The sequence below is a fragment of the Leptodactylus fuscus genome, chromosome 7, assembly GCF_031893055.1.
Source record: "Leptodactylus fuscus isolate aLepFus1 chromosome 7, aLepFus1.hap2, whole genome shotgun sequence".
Classification (NCBI taxonomy): Eukaryota; Metazoa; Chordata; class Amphibia; order Anura; family Leptodactylidae; genus Leptodactylus; species Leptodactylus fuscus.
Window position 1 is genome coordinate 2080286 of NC_134271.1, and position 19885 is coordinate 2100170.

Sequence of the window (19885 nt, forward strand, 5' to 3'; positions counted from 1 at the left end):
AGCACAGTCGGTGACGCAGACACTCTTTAGAGCACAGTCGGTGACGCAGACACTCCGGAGAACACAGTCGGTGATGTAGACACTCCGGAGAACACAGTCGGTGATGTAGACATTCTGGAGAACACAGTCGGTGATGTAGACATTCTGAAGAACACAGTTGGTGATGCAGACACTGGAGAACACAGTCGGAGATGCAGACACTCCAGAGAACACAGTTGGTGACGAAGACACTCTGGAGAACACAGTCGGTGACGAAAACACTCTGGAGAACACAGTCGGTGACACAGACATTCTGAAGAACACAGTCGGTGATGCAGACATTCCGGAGAACACAGTCGGAGATGCAGACACTCCAGAGAACACAGTCGGTGACGCAGACATTCTGAAGAACACAGTCGGTGATGCAGACATTCCGGAGAACACAGTCGGAGATGCAGACACTCCAGAGAACACAGTCGGTGACGCAGACATTCTGGAGAACACAGTCGGTGACGCAGACACTCTGGAGAACACGGTGACGCAGACATTCTGGAGAACACAGTCGGTGACGCAGACATTCTGGAGAACACAGTCGTGATGCAGACACTCCAGAGAACACAGTCGGTGACGAAGACATTCTGGAGAACACAGTCGGTGACACAGACATTCTGGAGAACACAGTCGGTGATGCAGACACTCCAGAGAATACAGTCGGTGATGCAGACACTCCAGAGAATACAGTCGGTGATGCAGACACTCCAGAGAACACAGTCGGTGATGCAGACACTCTGCAGAACACACTCGTGACACAGACACTCCGGAGAGTCCTGAATAGATGATATACACAGCAGGGCACATACGTACATATATGTATATATAAATGTATATGCACATGGCATTGGACACTATCCCAGGACACATTATACAGTATATTGTATCCTCAGTATCACAAGGTAAAAGTAAGGAGTCTCCACAGGTGACAGAGGGTGGCCACCATATTGTCACAGGTCAGCTGATCACAGGACCTACCATGAGACAGGTTCCTGTCTGCGTTGCTGCCAGTTTGCAGGGTCTTGGCACTTTTCCTGTTACCAGAGCCTGGAGCTTCTGCAACTGCTGCAGCAGAGACCTGGAGAACAGAAAACAACTCACTGAGGCTTATCAAATAACTCAGCTTTTCCAGAATCCTGAAATCATGCCTTGTGTCCGGGAGGCAACCTAAAGCTTCTACACCAGGGTCAGCAACCTTTGGCATTTGAGCTGCTGTGAAGCTACAACTCCCAGTATGCTACGATCTCTTCTGTGAGAGTTCTGAGAACAGCTGAGCAAGAGTGCATGCTGGGAATTGTAGTCTCACATCAGCTGGAGTTCTGTTCTAAGCCCTTATAGTCTTGCTGGTCTCCTATGTAGTAGCGGGGACATGGGGTGCACCCCTATAAATACATCCACGTTACTCCTATAGTCACGCACTCTCTAACACTCTGAAGATTTACCATTCAGGATCTGACAAAAAAACGGAGCAAAAACTGATAAAACTAAGAAGGTGCAGGAGAGAATCCTAACCAGTCATTGCGATCTGACAACACTAGGTGGCGCTACATTTCCACTTTCTCCAAACGTCACTTTCTTGCCCAGTTTTCTCGCTCTGTCCGCGCTCAGAGACAAAGGCTGGTTATACGTCTTCCAGCATGACCCAATACACCCAGCAAACATTTGTCTGCTATTTTTTCCTCTTATTTTCCAAACTTCTGTAAAGTTTGTTCTGCATAAAAATAAGCCCCATTTACTGTCAGCGCGCTACAAGGTCAATAAATAATACAACGCGGGGACTCGCCGCAGGCCAGGAGATGACTGTTTACTGGACCAAGTGGGTCATGGCGGATGCTATTTTAGATGACTATTGTTCGGGGGGGTATTAGTGGCTCTCTGGCGCCTCTACATGTGGTCTGGGATTTGGCACAATAGTCGCCACTGGGGGTGGGTTTGAACAGAGCAGGAGAGGACAGAACTGTCACTTCTTATAGTTCTATTCCCATGTGCGTGCTGTATATTATACTATATATGCCTGTTATCTGCCATTGTAATCCTGCCTGTGATGTAATGACAGGTCAGTGGTGTGTTATCTTCTATTGTAATCCAGCCTGTGATGTAATGACAGGTCAGTGGTGTTATCTTCTATTGTAATCCTGCCTGTGATGTAATGACAGGTCAGTGGTGTTATCTTCTATTGTAATCCTGCCTGTGATGTAATGACAGGTCAGTGGTGTTATCTTCTATTGTAATCCTGCCTGTGATGTAATGACAGGTCAGTGGTGTGTTATCTTCTATTGTAATCCAGCCTGTGATGTAATGACAGGTCAGTGGTGTTATCTGCCATTGTAATCCTGCCTGTGATGTAATGACAGGTCAGTGGTGTTATCTTCTATTGTAATCCTGCCTGTGATGTAATGACAGGTCAGTGGTGTTATCTTCTATTGTAATCCAGCCTGTGATGTAATGACAGGTCAGTGGTGTTATCTTCTATTGTAATCCTGCCTGTGATGTAATGACAGGTCAGTGGTGTGTTATCTTCTATTGTAATCCAGCCTGTGATGTAATGACAGGTCAGTGGTGTTATCTTCTATTGTAATCCTGCCTGTGATGTAATGACAGGTCAGTGGTGTGTTATCTTCTATTGTAATCCTGCCTGTGATGTAATGGCAGGTCAGTGGTGTGTTATCTTCTATTGTAATCCTGCCTGTGATGTAATGACAGGTCAGTGGTGTTATCTTCTATTGTAATCCTGCCTGTGATGTAATAACAGGTCAGTGGTGTTATCTGCCATTGTAATCCTGCCTGTGATGTAATGACAGGTCAGTGGTGTTATCTTCTATTGTAATCCAGCCTGTGATGTAATGACAGGTCAGTGGTGTTATCTTCTATTGTAATCCTGCCTGTGATGTAATAACAGGTCAGTGGTGTTATCTTCTATTGTAATCCTGCCTGTGATGTAATGACAGGTCAGTGGTGTTATCTTCTATTGTAATCCAGCCTGTGATGTAATAACAGGTCAGTGGTGTTATCTTCTATTGTAATACGTTCTGTCACTTGCTACAACAGTCATGTCAGGAGAGGGGTTGGGTCCGCTTTGACACATGGGATGACTCCGTGGCCTTTCTACCCCTGCTGTGACGCGCACAGTAAATGCACATAATCTGCTGCTGTAGTTGCACGGGGCCCCGGACGTGGATCTCACCTGTTGGCGTTCTCCAGAGTCTCCACCTTCTTCCATAGCTCACTGTTCTGTGATGTGAAGGACTCCACCCTGCAAGACGTAGTAAACATTGAGGAAGGTGCGCAGAGGGAGTAGCCTGCGGTGATACAAGGATCACCCTGACGGATAAGACACTAACAATACAACTAGGATACACAGCTGATCAGGGCCACATACAGGGCGATCTATGCCTATACCATGTCACAGTGACTGGGCCCAGGACACACAGTGCAGGACTCACTTTTTTTCTAGACACTCCACATATTCCTTTTTCTTCCTCCGACTCTCCTGGGCTGAGATCTATGGAAACAATAAGTCAAGTATACGGTGACAATCTGGATTTTATGATAGAGCAAGGGCATGCAACAATTGCAAAAAGTCTGCAAGGGGACAAGTCCTAGGTATATACCGCTATGGCAACCCTATAGTCTGCAGGGGCCACGTCCTAAGTATATACTGTTATTGCAACCCTATAGTCTGCAGGGTCCACTTCCTAGGTATATACCATTATGGCAACCCTATAGTCTGCAGGGGCCACGTCCTAGGTATATACCATTGCAGCCACTTTTTGTCTTCTCCTCCTCACCTTGTTCTTGATCTTCCGGCGCACTCTTTTCAGGGCTTTCTCCTCTGTTTTAGTGAGGGGAAGTTTGGTGGGAATGGGATACCCCTCGGCCACTAGGGTGCGCCTTTCCTCTTCTGTCAGCATGAGAGGTCCTGACGTGCCCTGGAGTTTCTACAGGACAAAAAAAAAATGCCAAAAGTATATGACATAAGAAATACTCCTATACCCGTACAAGGACCATTGAGGAAATGTGAGGCAGAAGTGATGACATAAGCGTCCATGAAGCACGTGATACTTACATGAGGAGCGGTGAGCAGGGGGGAGGAGGAGATGGCGTGAGATGACCGCGCGGCTGGACGGGCTGGACTTGGGGGTGGGAGAGAGCGAGGACTTTGAGAGCCATCACTATCACTGCTATGACTACTGGGGGGCGTTAGAGGCATGACCCCTAAAACATCTAGGAGAGAGTAGAATGCGAGACTGTAGCAGAGTCCTGAGAAATCTCAGCTATAGGTGCCGGACCTTACACACGGTGCCGGACATTACACACGGTGCCTGACCTTATAGATGCCGGACATTACACACGGTGCCTGCATTATAGGTGCCGGACATTACACACGGTGCCAGACATTATAGGTGCCGGACCTTACACACGGTGCCTGACATTATAGGTGCCGGACATTACACACGGTGCCTGACATTATAGGTACCGGACATTATAGGTGCCGGACATTACACACGGTGCCTGACATTTCAGGTGCCGGACATTACACACGGTGCCTGACATTATAGGTACCGGACATTATAGGTACCGGACATTATAGGTGCCGGACATTATAGGTGCTGGACATTACACACGGTGCCTGACATTATAGGTGCCGGACATTATAGGTGCCGGACATTACACACGGTGCCTGCATTATAGGTGCCTGACATTACACACGGTGCCGGACATTACACACGGTGCCTGACATTTCAGGTGCCGGACATTACACACGGTGCCTGACATTATAGGTACCGGACATTATAGGTACCGGACATTATAGGTGCCGGACATTATAGGTGCTGGACATTACACACGGTGCCTGACATTATAGGTGCCGGACATTATAGGTGCCGGACATTACACACGGTGCCTGCATTATAGGTGCCTGACATTACACACGGTGCCGGACATTACACACGGTGCCTGACATTATAGGTGCTGGACATTACACACGGTGCCGGACATTACACACGGTGCCTGACCTTATAGATGCCGGACATTACACACGGTGCCTGCATTATAGGTGCCGGACATTACACACGGTGCCTGCATTATAGGTGCCGGACATTACACACGGTGCCGGACATTATAGGTGCCAGACCTTACACATGGTGCCTGACATTATAGGTGCCGGACATTATAGGTACCGGACATTATAGGTGCCGGACATTACAGGTGCTGGACATTACACACGGTGCCTGACATTATAGGTGTCGGACCTTACACACGGTGCCTGACATTATAGGTGCTGGACATTACACACTGTGCCGGACATTATAGGTACCAGACCTTACACATGGTGCCGGACATTATAGGTGCCGGACATTACACACGGTGCCTGACCTTATAGATGCCGGACATTACACACGGTGCCTGCATTATAGGTGCCTGACATTACACACGGTGCCGGACATTACACACGGTGCCTGACCTTATAGATGCCGGACATTACACACGGTGCCTGCATTATAGGTGCCTGACATTACACACGGTGCCGGACATTACACACGGTGCCTGACCTTATAGATGCCGGACATTACACACGGTGCCGGACATTATAGGTGCCGGACATTATAGGTGCCGGACATTATAGGTGCCGGACATTACACACGGTGCCTGACATTATAGGTGCCGGACCTTACACACGGTGCCTGACATTATAGGTGCCGGACCTTACACACGGTGCCTGACATTATAGGTGCCGGACATTACACACGGCCACTTACCTGCTGTGACGTTTAGCATGTGGTTCGGCATTCCCGGCTCTACCTTTATATGTGATATAGAATTTCGGGAAATGTTCTGTAAATACAAGAATTAGACATTAAAGGCAATGTAGACATCCATGAAGATGGCGCCCGCACCTCCTGTGCTCTTACCATGTCACAATGCTAACACACACGTTATGCCCCCAAACTAGGATGAACCCCCCATTTTTAGCATTTCCCACCCCCCTTTTTGCGTGCCTGAATTTGGAAAAGTTAGTTTTGAAAATTCCAGACTGTCCCGGTGAATTCTGGAGAGCCGACAACTCGGCATTATCTGGAAAGGGGAGATTCAGGCAATGGCTTCCCAAGACTACAACTCCTATCATGCTGCTGGTCCCTAAGAAAGACCAAATGTGGACAGAGGAGATGTCTCCATCTTGTTAGCTGACATGGAGTATGACCTGGTGGCCCAGACTGTGAAAGCCAAGTTGCCCATCACTTTCACATGAGCCTCAGGTATTGCTGGTACTAGTGGTGCGCCCTCTCTAGCTCATCCTATAGGTTATCTCATACTTACCTCCTCATTCTGTAGTAGCCCTGTACCCGGGCCTTGCTCCAGGGCCACGCTCGGATGGACGGGCTCTACTTGTGCAATAAGATTCTGCTCCTGCTTCACCAGTAAAGAGCAGAGTTCATGCTCCAAGGCCCAGACGGCGCTGCCCGGCTCTGCAAGTCAAACAATAAGACAAGAAACTTAGAGGAGATCTGACATCACTGTGGCTACTGACAATGGTCTCTAACATGACATATGGCGCCTGATGGATCAGTACGTCTCAGCACCACCATTAGTCTGGACATACTGGGCTGGATATAGCATGGACCTGAAGGGCCCCAACATTGAAGAGCTACAAGTACCCAGTGCCCATGCTGCCCCATACGCTTTACTTAAATGATTTGGTCTATGTAATATACAGTACACAGAGCCAGAAGCAGATGTCTCTGTGCACTGTATAGTTGCCCGGGGACACTCACTGCAGGTCTGTTACCTAAGGACAACCTTCTATGCGTCCATGTCCATGGAGAGGCCGTTGCCAGTATATGTGGATGGTCTATGTAATATACAGTACACAGAGCCAGAAGCAGATGTCTCTGTGCACTGTATAGTTGCCCGGGGACACTCACTGCAGGTCTGTTTCCTAAGGACAACCTTCTATGCCTCCATGTCCATGGAGAGGCCATTAGCAGTATATGTGGATGGTCTATGTAATATACAGTACACAGAGCCAGAAGCAGATGACTCTGTGCACTGTATAGTTGCCGGGGACACTCACTGCAGGTCTGTTACCTAAGGGCAACCTTCTATGCATCCATGTCCATGGAGAGGCTGTTGCCAGTATATGTGGATGGTCTATGTAATATACAGTATACAGAGCCAGAAGCAGATGTCTCAGTGCACTATATAGTTGCCCGGGGACACTCACTGCAGGTCTGTTTCCTAAGGACAACCTTATATATGTCCATGGAGAGGCCGTTGCCAGTATATGTGGATGGTCTATCACACTACTATGTGCGGCTTACACGCGGAGACCTACCGCTTGGGCTGTCTTCATCTTCTTCTTTGATGGTAAGGGCCGGACTTTGCGGAGCGGAGTCTTCGCTCAGGGAGTAGCTGTGCTCGGCCTGTATGGGTGGAGCAGGACTTTCAACCTCCATATCCAGTAAGGAATCCCGATCCAGGAGAGGAGGATCGTCAAAGAAACTATTAAACAGGTCATTGGAGAATTCATCGAGGGCTTCCGAGAAATGCTGGGGGGGCAAAATGAGTAAGAATTACCAATAGTAGGGGGTCAGGGGTCATAAGTGACTCCAATCCTACAGACAGTCAATCATTATACAGTATATGCTTGAGCGTGGTCTATTAAAGGGGTATTCCCACCTGGACATGTCATACACATCTCATAAATGCAATGGTCACCGATAGGAACTCCAACCCCCTATGGCCACATGGCAGGTCTCCCCAAATACAGCCAAGCAATATTGATGGGATTTTTATTTGTCTTCTCTTCATTCACTTTGTTAATGGACAAAACTAACCTATTAACCCTTCTATGTCTGGAAGCAGCTTGCCTAAAACTTTTGCACGGTAGTAGACATGTACATTATACATAGATCGTGTTACCCGCTGGGATATTTGAGCAGTGGGTGCAGATTATTATTCTGGCAGCATGGCCACATATGACGGGCACACATGTACTCTTCATCCAGATGGCGGCATCCACCTGACGTCCCATCTGGACGGGAGAAGAAGATGGCTTCATATGGACAGGAAACCAGTAATCTTATACAGGAACGGTTAAATATAGTCAAGCTCCAGGGAAAATGTAGAAAACACAAGTCCTCTGCCACCCTGCACATGCAGGCGCTGACTAGAGACAGGGGCGGCTGCAGACAATTTTCCAGAGGTGCGAAAGAGCCAAGTCCTATTTAATAAGTCTTCCAGGAAAAAACACATTTGGTACATAATAGGCGACAGCAGACACGCAACGAAAGAGCGAAAGAGGTTCAGAGACAAGTGCAAACAACGATGGGAACTATGAGAGGGGGCTCTGATGGTTTGGATGTGTCTCATCTCATCTACATCACAAGTGCACCCCCAATAGTAGCCGCTCCTGCCCGTGTCAGACTCACCGAGGTCCTACAAGATGAGATCTTTGCTAAGGAAGGTTCAAGGTGGGCATGACCGCCATCGCAACCATACTGGGAAATGGTCAGGGCTCCCGATCTCCACTATGTCCATCTTGTACTTTATTCGGTCGGCACCCTAGACCTATTAATCAGATCCCTTTTACATTGGCAGGTGGGGGGCGGCCAACGTGTCAGATTGAGACCCTTGTTTGTCTTGGCCTTTGACAATGGGTGCACCTGCACTACTGTGATGGTGACCCTGAAGATGGGCACTCGAAGCTGGACCTCAGGCTGGTTGTGGTTCTCGTGGTTGGTATTTTTGACTCCTTAGTCCTGTAGAATTACAGCGCCATAGATCTCATCTTCATGGGGTAAGGCCACGTGCACTGGTTAAGGGGAGTCCGATCTCTAGCAGAATGCAGTCAGATAACACTTGGACATGAAGACTCTCCAGTCTAATGTCATGAAGCTCAGCCTAATCCCCGCTACCTGCCCACATGTATCCTCCGATCTTCTTAAGACCTTCTATTCACATAAGATTTCTCCCATGCATCCCCCATACTCCGGAATTCACAACCACAACACAAAAGACTGAGCCCCAAAATCATAAGCTTCAAGAAGACCTTGCAGACTCCTCTCTTCAGGGAGGCCGACAACCCCCACTGCCACTGCACCACCATCTGGACGGCCTCTCCCCTCACCCACTGTCTCTATCCCCCTTCCCTCATAGATAATAATAATAATAATAGGACATCTTCCATATCCCATTGACTGGTGCATTGAAGCCCCCTCGGACGGCACAGTCATGTGTATGGTGCCAAAGAAGCTCTCTCAGGACTTATCATAGACGACCTATTATTTGGTCACTCATTCCTACAGCTGATCAGTGGGGGTGCTGAGCTCTCCCCAAATGTGAAACTGATCCAGAAAAAAAAACCATGAAGATTGAGTGAAGGAAAACCTAATAGTAGATTTTGTACGTTTCTAGAGGAGGATCGCCCCTTACCCACAAGTTCCTCTTTTGCAAGTAGTGACCTTAAAGGGATTCTTACAAAATTACCCTTTAAGATAACGGCTCCCGAGCTTTGCAGATTTTATTATATAAAAGGAAAAAAAAAACAAAAAAAAACAAACAATCCAGACAGCTCGCCCCCCGACCCTGCAAATCGGGTATCTAAACGTGGACTGCTTAGATATAGGAAGAGATTGGCTAGTGAAGCAGCCACTAGCGGAGTATGGAGATGGGCGAGAAGACGAGGAGATGGGCGAGAAGACGAGGAGATGGGCGAGAAGATGGATGAGAAGACAAGGAGATGGGCGAGAAGACGAGGAGATGGGCGAGAAGACGAGGAGATGGGCGAGAAGATGGATGAGAAGACGAGGAGATGGGCGAGAAGACGAGGAGATGGGTGAGAAGACGAGGAGATGGGCGAGAAGACGAGGAGATGGGCGAGAAGACGAGGAGATGGGCGAGAAGACGAGAAGATGGCGAGAAGACTAAGGAGATGGGCGAGAAGACGAGGAGATGGGCAAGAAGATGAGGAGATGGGTAAGAAGACGAGGAGATGGGCAAGAGGACGAGAAGATGGCGAGAAGACGAGAAGATGGGCAAGAAGACGAGAAGATGGGCGAGAAGATGAGGAGATGGGTAAGAAGACGAGAAGATGTCGAGAAGATGAGGAGATGGGCGAAAGGACGAGAAGATGGCGAGAAGATGAGAAGATGGGCAAGAAGACGAGGAGATGGGCGAGAAGACGAGGAGATGGGCGAGAAGACGAGAAGATGGGCAAGAAGACGAGGAGATGGGCGAGAAGACGAGGAGATGGGCGAGAAGACGAGGAGATGGGCGAGAAGACGAGGAGATGGGCGAGAAGACGAGGAGATGGGCGAGAAGACGAGGAGATGGGCAAGAAGACGAGAAGATGGGCAAGAAGACGAGAAGATGGGCAAGAAGACGAGGAGATGGGCAACAAGACGAGGAGATGGGCGAGAAAATGGCAAGAAGACGAGGAGATGGGCAAGAAGTCGAAAAGATGGGCGAGAAGACGAGGAGATGGGTAAGAAGACGAGAAGATGTCGAGAAGATGAGGAGATGGGCGAGAGGACGAGGAGATGGGCGAGAAGACGAGGAGATGGGCGAGAAGACGAGGAGATGGGCGAGAAGACGAGGAGATGGGCGAGAAGACGAGGAGATGGGCAAGAAGACGAGAAGATGGGCAAGAAGACGAGAAGATGGGCAAGAAGACGAGGAGATGGGCAAGAAGACGAGGAGATGGGCGAGAAAATGGCAAGAAGACGAGGAGATGGGCAAGAAGTCGAGAAGATGGGCGAGAAGACGAGGAGATGGGCGAGAAGACGAGGAGATGGGTAAGAAGACGAGAAGATGTCGAGAAGATGAGGAGATGGGCGAGAGGACGAGAAGATGGCGAGAAGATGAGAAGATGGGCAAGAAGACGAGAAGACTGAGGAGAACAGACAGAAGATTCATCAGAAAATCCATCAAATCAGCAAATAAAGCAAAACTACTGGAAGAGAAAAAGAACAAGTAAAATCTGAAACTCTCAGCAAGTGGGAGCGACCGCACATCTTATCTCAGCCGTACAAGGCGCAATAGTAAGGATCTGCAAGACAGATGGGAAAGTAGCAATATAATCTAATAAGGAACAGGAGGAGCGGCGAGCACGAGAGAAGACGGAGACAACATGTGCCGTACACACCGATAACTCCAATCTATCTATCTATCTATCTATCTATCTATCTATCTATCTCCTATCTATTTCCTATCTATCTATCTCCTATCTATCTATCTATCTATCTCCTATCTATATCTATCTATCTCCTATCTATCTATCTATCTATCTATCTCCTATCTATCTATCTCCTATCTATCTCCTATCTATCTATCTCCTATCTATCTATCTCCTATCTATCTATCTCCTATCTATCTATCTATCTATCTATCTATCTCCTATCTATCTATCTATCTATCTATCTATCTATCTCCTATCTATCTATCTATCTATCTATCTATCTATCTATCTATCTCCTATCTATTTCCTATCTATCTATCTCCTATCTATCTATCTATCTCCTATCTATCTATCTATCTATCTATCTATCTATCTATCTATCTCCTATCTATCTATCTATCTATCTATCTCCTATCTATTTCCTATCTATCTATCTCCTATCTATCTATCTCCTATCTATTTCCTATCTATCTATCTATCTATCTATCTCCTATCTATCTATCTCCTATCTATCTATCTATCTATCTATCTCCTATCTATCTATCTATCTATCTATCTATCTATCTCCTATCTATCTATCTATCTATCTATCTATCTATCTCCTATCTATCTATCTATCTCCTATCTATCTATCTATCTATCTCTCTATCTCTCTATCTCCTATCTATCTATCTATCTCCTATCTATCTCCTATCTATCTATCTCCTATCTATCTATCTATCTATCTATCTATCTATCTATCTCCTATCTATCTATCTCCTATCTATCTATCTATCTATCTATCTCCTATCTATTTCCTATCTATCTATCTATCTATCTATCTATCTCTCTATCTCTCTATCTCCTATCTATCTATCTATCTATCTCCTATCTATCTATCTCCTATCTATCTATCTCCTATCTATCTATCTATCTATCTATCTATCTATCTCCTATCTATTTCCTATCTATCTATCTCCTATCTATCTATCTCCTATCTATCTATCTTCTATCTATCTATCTATCTCCTATCTATCTATCTATCTATCTCCTATCTATCTATCTATCTCCTATCTATCTATCTATCTATCTCCTATCTATCTATCTCCTATCTATCTATCTATCTATCTATCTCCTATCTATCTATCTCCTATCTATCTATCTCCTATCTATCTATCTATCTCCTATCTATCTATCTCCTATCTATCTATCTATCTATCTATCTATCTATCTATCTCCTATCTATCTCCTATCTATCTATCTATCTCCTATCTATCTATCTATCTATCTATCTATCTATCTATCTATCTCCTATCTATCTATCTCCTATCTATCTATCTCCTATCTATCTATCTATCTATCTATCTATCTATCTCCTATCTATCTATCTATCTATCTATCTATCTATCTATCTATCTATCTCTCTATCTCCTATCTATCTATCTATCTATCTATCTATCTATCTCCTATCTATCTCCTATCTATCTATCTATCTATCTATCTATCTATCTATCTATCTCCTATCTATCTATCTATCTATCTCTTATCTATCTCCTATCTATCTCTCTATCTCTCTATCTCCTATCTATCTATCTATCTATCTATCTCTTATCTATCTCCTATCTATCTCTCTATCTCTCTATCTCCTATCTATCTATCTATCTCCTATCTATCTATCTCCTATCTATTTCCTATCTATCTATCTATCTATCTCCTATCATCTATCTATCTATCTATCTATCTCCTATCTATCTATCTATCTATCTATCTATCTATCTCCTATCTATCTATGTATCTATCTATCTATCTATCTATCTATCTCCTATCTATCTATCTATCTATCTATCTATCTATTATCTCCAATCTATCTATTATCTCCTATCTATTATCTCCTATCTATCTATCTATCTCCTATCTATCTATCTCCTATCTATCTATCTATCTATCTATCTATCTATCTATCTATCTATCTATCTCCTATCTATCTATCTATCTATCTCCTATCTATCTATCTATCTATCTATCTATCTATCTATCTCCTATCTATCTATCTATCTATCTCCTATCTATCTATCTATCTATCTATCTATCTATCTATCTATCTATTATCTCCAATCTATCTATTATCTCCTATCTATTATCTCCTATCTATCTATCTATCTCCTATCTATCTATCTATCCCCTATCTATCTATCTATCTATCTATCTATCTATCTCCTATCTATCTCCTATCTATCTATCTATCTCCTATCTATCTATCTATCTATCTATCTATCTATCTATCTCCTATCTATCTATCTATCTATCTATCTATCTATCTATCTATCTATCTATCACGAGTGGATTAGGAGGATCCTCTCCATCCGTGGGTCCTGAACACAGTATAGATAGTTTGGACCTGCAGAGTCTATGAGGCCTAGTAAATACAGCCGTCTACTATTGTGGAGATTTTGCCCCATATTATCCGCACACAGCGGATATAATATCGGTACCAGTCAGTATGGGAATAGTTCAGCTGTGAGGAGTTTCTCCATTTTTGCTGCAGATTGTATTATATATTATGTACAGTAAGAAAAATTGACAATCTGCAAATAACGCACACTGTGGATTGTAAGCTCTGTGGCCTTCTCTGCAGACCCCGTTTATGGCTACTTCTCTGAGCGCTCCTGTCCCTTTAAGAATTAGTGTTATCACCTGCTTTACTGCTTCCCGCCAATCCCGGTCTGTCTGTGCTTAAAGGAATTGTCCACTTTCAGACCAATAATAAGAGACAAATGTCACACTGTATATAGAGTTTGTATAATGAAAACTCCAACAATTTTCTGAAATATTTTCTGTATCAATTCAGTTTTTCTAGATCTCGGCTTGTTGTCATTCTGTTTACTTGTAGTGGATGTAAATCAGTCTATGGTCACATGGCATATATGCTCCATGGTCATGTTATATGTACAGTCCATGGTCTTGTTATATATACAGTCTCTGGTCATGTGACATACATCCACACAGTCATATACCCTATAGTGTCCAGCTATATACTCCATACAGAGTGCAGCTATTTACCTCTATACCGCGCCCAGTATATCCGCATATAAAGTGCAGCCATAGATCTATAAGGTTTTCACATACAGAACTCTATGTGCGGTGACTCCGTCTGTCTCTATACCTGACAATGTTCTTCTCTACAGATTAGGTCTCTTTCACAACTCACATATGCAGAGGTGCTGTCCCATAGGCAGATGTATACTGGACACTGCACTGGACGCCACTGGCCAGGACCACGGACTCTGCTGTGTTACCCCCGGCCGTAAAAAGGGGAAACCCCAACAGATCTCACTTGAGTGGAGGCTTTCTAAGTCTCTGCCGGTGTATAGAGATCTATAGGTCCATGTAACATATACCTGTATCTGGGCAATGCTCAATATGTTTTCTGGTGTACAAGTCCAAAAATGGAAAGGAGGTGAATCGTATTCTTTACAAGCAGTGTATATATGACCAGGGCATGTATAGAAATACTACCGCACCCCACAGAGAAGATGATCCATAATGTACAATGTAACCTAAGTAACATTATATGACCAGGACACATATAGAAATACTACCGCACACCGCAGAGAAGATGATCCGTAACGTACAACGTAACCTTATGTGACCAGGACATGTATAGAAATACTACCGCACCCCACAGAGAAGATGATCCATAATGTACAACGTAACCTAAATAACATTATATGACCAGGGCACATATAGAAATACTACCGCACCCCACAGAGAAGATGATCCGTAACGTACAACGTAACCTTGTGTGACCAGGGCACATATAGAAATACTACCGCACCCCACAGAGAAGATGATCCATAACGTACAACGTAACCTTGTGTGACCAGGACACATATAGAAATACTACCGCACCCCACAGAGAAGATGATCCGTAACGTACAACGTAACCTTATGTGACCAGGACACATATAGAAATACTACCGCACCCCACAGAGAAGATGATCCGTAACGTACAACGTAACCTAAATAACATTTATATGACCAGGGCACATATAGAAATACTACCGCACCCCACAGAGAAGATGATCCGTAACGTACAACGTAACCTTGTGTGACCAGGGCATGTATAGAAATACTACCGCACCCCACAGAGAAGATGATCTATAACGTACAACGTAACCTAAATAACATTATATGACCAGGACACATATAGAAATACTACCGCACCCCACAGAGAAGATGATCCGTAACGTACAACGTAACCTTGTGTGACCAGGGCATGTATAGAAATACTACCGCACCCCACAGAGAAGATGATCTATAACGTACAACGTAACCTAAGTAACATTATATGACCAGGACACATATAGAAATACTACCGCACCCCGCAGAGAAGGTGATCTATAATGTACAATGTAACCTTATGTGACCAGGACATGTATAGAAATACTACTTCACCCTGCAGAGAAGATGATGTATAATGTACAATGTAACCTTATGTGACCAGGACATGTATAGAAATACTACTTCACCCTGCAGAGAAGATGATGTATAATGTACAATGTAACCTTATGTGACCAGGACATGTATAGAAATACTACTTCACCCTGCAGAGAAGATGATGTATAATGTACGATGTAACCTTATGTGACCAGGACATGTATAGAAATACTACCGCACCCCGCAGAGAAGATGATGTATAATGTACGATGTAACCTTATGTGACCAGGACATGTATAGAAATACTACCGCACCCCACAGAGAAGATGATCCATAATGTACAACGTAACCTAAATAACATTATATGACCAGGGCACATATAGAAATACTACCGCACCCCACAGAGAAGATGATCCGTAACGTACAACGTAACCTTGTGTGACCAGGACACATATAGAAATACTACCGCACCCCACAGAGAAGATGATCCGTAACGTACAACGTAACCTTGTGTGACCAGGGCACATATAGAAATACTACCGCACCCCACAGAGAAGATGATCCATAACGTACAACGTAACCTTGTGTGACCAGGACACATATAGAAATACTACCGCACCCCACAGAGAAGATGATCCGTAACGTACAACGTAACCTTATGTGACCAGGACACATATAGAAATACTACCGCACCCCACAGAGAAGATGATCCGTAACGTACAACGTAACCTAAATAACATTTATATGACCAGGGCACATATAGAAATACTACCGCACCCCACAGAGAAGATGATCCGTAACGTACAACGTAACCTTGTGTGACCAGGGCATGTATAGAAATACTACCGCACCCCACAGAGAAGATGATCTATAACGTACAACGTAACCTAAATAACATTATATGACCAGGACACATATAGAAATACTACCGCACCCCACAGAGAAGATGATCCGTAACGTACAACGTAACCTTGTGTGACCAGGGCATGTATAGAAATACTACCGCACCCCACAGAGAAGATGATCTATAATGTACAATGTAACCTTATGTGACCAGGACATGTATAGAAATACTACTTCACCCTGCAGAGAAGATGATGTATAATGTACGATGTAACCTTATGTGACCAGGACATGTATAGAAATACTACCGCACCCCGCAGAGAAGATGATGTATAATGTACGATGTAACCTTATGTGACCAGGACATGTATAGAAATACTACTTCACCCCGCAGAGAAGATGATGTATAATGTACGATGTAACCTTATGTGACCAGGGCATGTATAGAAATACTACCGCACCCCGCAGAGAAGATGATGTATAATGTACGATGTAACCTTATGTGACCAGGGCATGTATAGAAATACTACCGCACCCCGCAGAGAAGATGATGTATAATGTACGATGTAACCTTATGTGACCAGGACATGTATAGAAATACTACCGCACCCCGCAGAGAAGATGATGTATAATGTACGATGTAACCTTATGTGACCAGGACATGTATAGAAATACTACCGCACCCCGCAGAGAAGATGATGTATAATGTACGATGTAACCTTATGTGACCAGGACATGTATAGAAATACTACCGCACCCCGCAGAGAAGATGATGTATAATGTACGATGTAACCTTATGTGACCAGGACATGTATAGAAATACTACCGCACCCCGCAGAGAAGATGATCCATAATGTACAACGTAACCTAAGTAACATTTCGGGCAATTCCTCTGAAGACCTCCGCGTAACACCCATCTTTGTATCATGTCTGCAGAATCCCATAAAGATGAGCTATATGTCCTAGGGGGACGCTCAGGACTACAACTCCCATCATCCTCTCTACAGTTTCCTACCTCAGACTCGCACATTCAGTATATCACTGCAATACACTGGGAGGACTGGGGTGAGCGAGGAGTTAACAATCTACTCCTTGAGATTAAAGCCGGGAGAGTCCTGGAAGTGACAGGGATAGGCCGGAGGATGAAGGAGTCCGCCAATGGGGGACAAGAATGCAGCAGGGAAAGTGAGTGGAGCCGTATGTCTGGCTGCAGAAGCCTGGGAGTGCAGGGCTAGAATGGTGGAGCCTCAGTATTGGTGTGCACCCCATACACTGCACATGTGGGAGCAGGAATACACTATATATACTGTATACACATACTGGGCACACACCGGCATCACACCACCCTATACAGTACGATATAGTGGGATGTGCTACAGGTAACGCCATACCATGCACTCTGCAAGCCTTGGCTGCGCTCCATAGGAAATAGTCACATCTGGGATATCTCTTCCGACTGCCATATGAGGCTGATACAAATATCCACATATAGAATCCATAGGTATAGGGTATATAGTCAGATACAGTGTATACAGTCAGACACAGTATATATGGTCAGATATAATATACTGTATATAGTCAGATATAATGTATACATTCAGACACAGTATATATGGTCAGATATAATGTATATAGTCAGATGTAGTGTATACAGTCAGACAGTATATATGGTCAGATATAATGTATACAGACAGATGTGGTGTATACAGATACAGTTTCTTCAACCTGGCGTCACTGGGAGCTGATGGGTGCAGATATTCCAGTTTATCAGACTATCACGGAAACAATGTATACTGTATACTTGTGTTCTTATTTCCTAATTTAGGAGTCTCCGGCCTCTTACCTGGTCACTGGTTCTGTCTGAATTACCAGGATTTATGTATTATTGGGTGCAGCATTAGGTTAGGGCCACACAGTGATTTTGGTTACAACTCCTGTCGCGTTACCAAAGAGCAATGTGTGGCCCTGCGACTCACTAATGTTGGTGTATGGAGTCACACTGTACCCCAAGGATGCTGTGACTGTCACTTCTAGATGCAAAAAGATTGAGCAAACTGCAGGATTTTCTTTTTTCAAGTAAGAGTTGAAGTTTCAGCAACCCCAGGGTCACAATCTAGCTCCATCACCTACAATAGTGGAGTGGAAGCCAAAGCCGTCATGTATACTGCATCAACACCGCCAGGGTAGCCCGTACTAGCACCGTCAGGGTAGACCGCACCAGCACTGCCAGGGTAGACCGCACCAGCACCGCCAGGGTAGACCGCACCAGCACCGCCAGAGTAGACCGCACCAGAACCGCCAGGGTAGACCGCACCAGCACCGCCAGGGTAGACCGCAGCAGCACCGCCAGGGTAGACCGCACCAGCACCGTCAGGGTAGACCGCACCAGCACCGCCAGGGTAGACCGCACCAGCACCGCCAGGGTAGACCGCAGCAGCACCGCCAGGGTAGACCGCAGCAGCACCGCCAGGGTAGACCGCACCAGCACCGCCAGGGCAGACCGCACCAGCACCGTCAGGGCAGACCGCACCAGCACCGCCAGGGTAGACCGCACCAGCACCGCCAGGGTAGACCGCACCAGCACCGCCAGGGTAGACCGCACCAGCACCGCCAGGGTAGACCGCACCAGCACCGCCAGGGTAGACCGCACCAGCACCGTCAGGGTAGACCGCACCAGCACCGCCAGGGTAGACCGCACCAGCACCGCCAGGGTAGACCGCACCAGCACCGCCAGGGTAGACCGCACCAGCACCGCCAGGGTAGACTGCACCAGCACCACCAGGGTGAACAAGGGCTCATGAGTAGAGTTTTTTTTATACCTTGTTATGTTTCTGACACAATTTTAGAAAAAGCGCATCATAAAGCACAATGTGACTGTGACCAGACTCTTACAGCCGCTGTTGATTTTTTAAGCCTTTTTATCAAACTCTCTGCTCCCCCGCTGGTCTCTGTGTAGCAGGAGCCAACAATGACGTGGTGTGATGACACACGAGGGCCACAGCCAATCACTGACTGTCAACACCACTGAGGCAAATGATCGGTTGTGATGGTCACATGTGCCAAGATGAAAGCACTGGAGTCGAGACTGGCAGGGGGCTGTTTGCTGGGGGTCCTAGCAGCTGGATCACAAAAACTGGGGTGTCTTATACCCCAGTTTGAACAGAAGTGATGGGCAGAAATGTACGGCCCCGCTCCCTTCATTTCAGGAATGGCGTCTTGTGTCGGGAATAACTCTATAGAGACCAATTCACATGTCTGTGTCATGGCCACCTGATTGGCCAATCTCAGCCTATGTGAACTGAAGACACAGAGTCAAAGTGATGAGAACGATTGTGGCTGACGCTGTGAGTGCAGGACAGCAGAGCCTTGGTCAGCGGTGTACACACTACATGCAGTCATGTCTCTGTATATACACCATTA

General features: G+C 45.6%; 1 protein-coding gene across 1 annotated transcript in view; it reads right to left on the reverse strand.

Annotated features, from left to right (window-relative positions):
- The window catches only part of CREB3L1 (cAMP responsive element binding protein 3 like 1), a 51248-nt gene that overhangs the window by 7365 nt on the left and 23998 nt on the right, over positions 1-19885 (reverse strand). The window contains exons 2-9 of the mRNA XM_075283342.1: positions 7364-7577; positions 6349-6497; positions 5790-5865; positions 4097-4254; positions 3819-3968; positions 3474-3532; positions 3215-3283; positions 1009-1108 (exon numbers count right to left, since the gene is read on the reverse strand). Coding sequence (XP_075139443.1) covers positions 1009-1108; positions 3215-3283; positions 3474-3532; positions 3819-3968; positions 4097-4254; positions 5790-5865; positions 6349-6497; positions 7364-7577 — 975 coding nt within the window. The remainder of the gene's footprint in view (positions 1-1008; positions 1109-3214; positions 3284-3473; positions 3533-3818; positions 3969-4096; positions 4255-5789; positions 5866-6348; positions 6498-7363; positions 7578-19885) is intronic.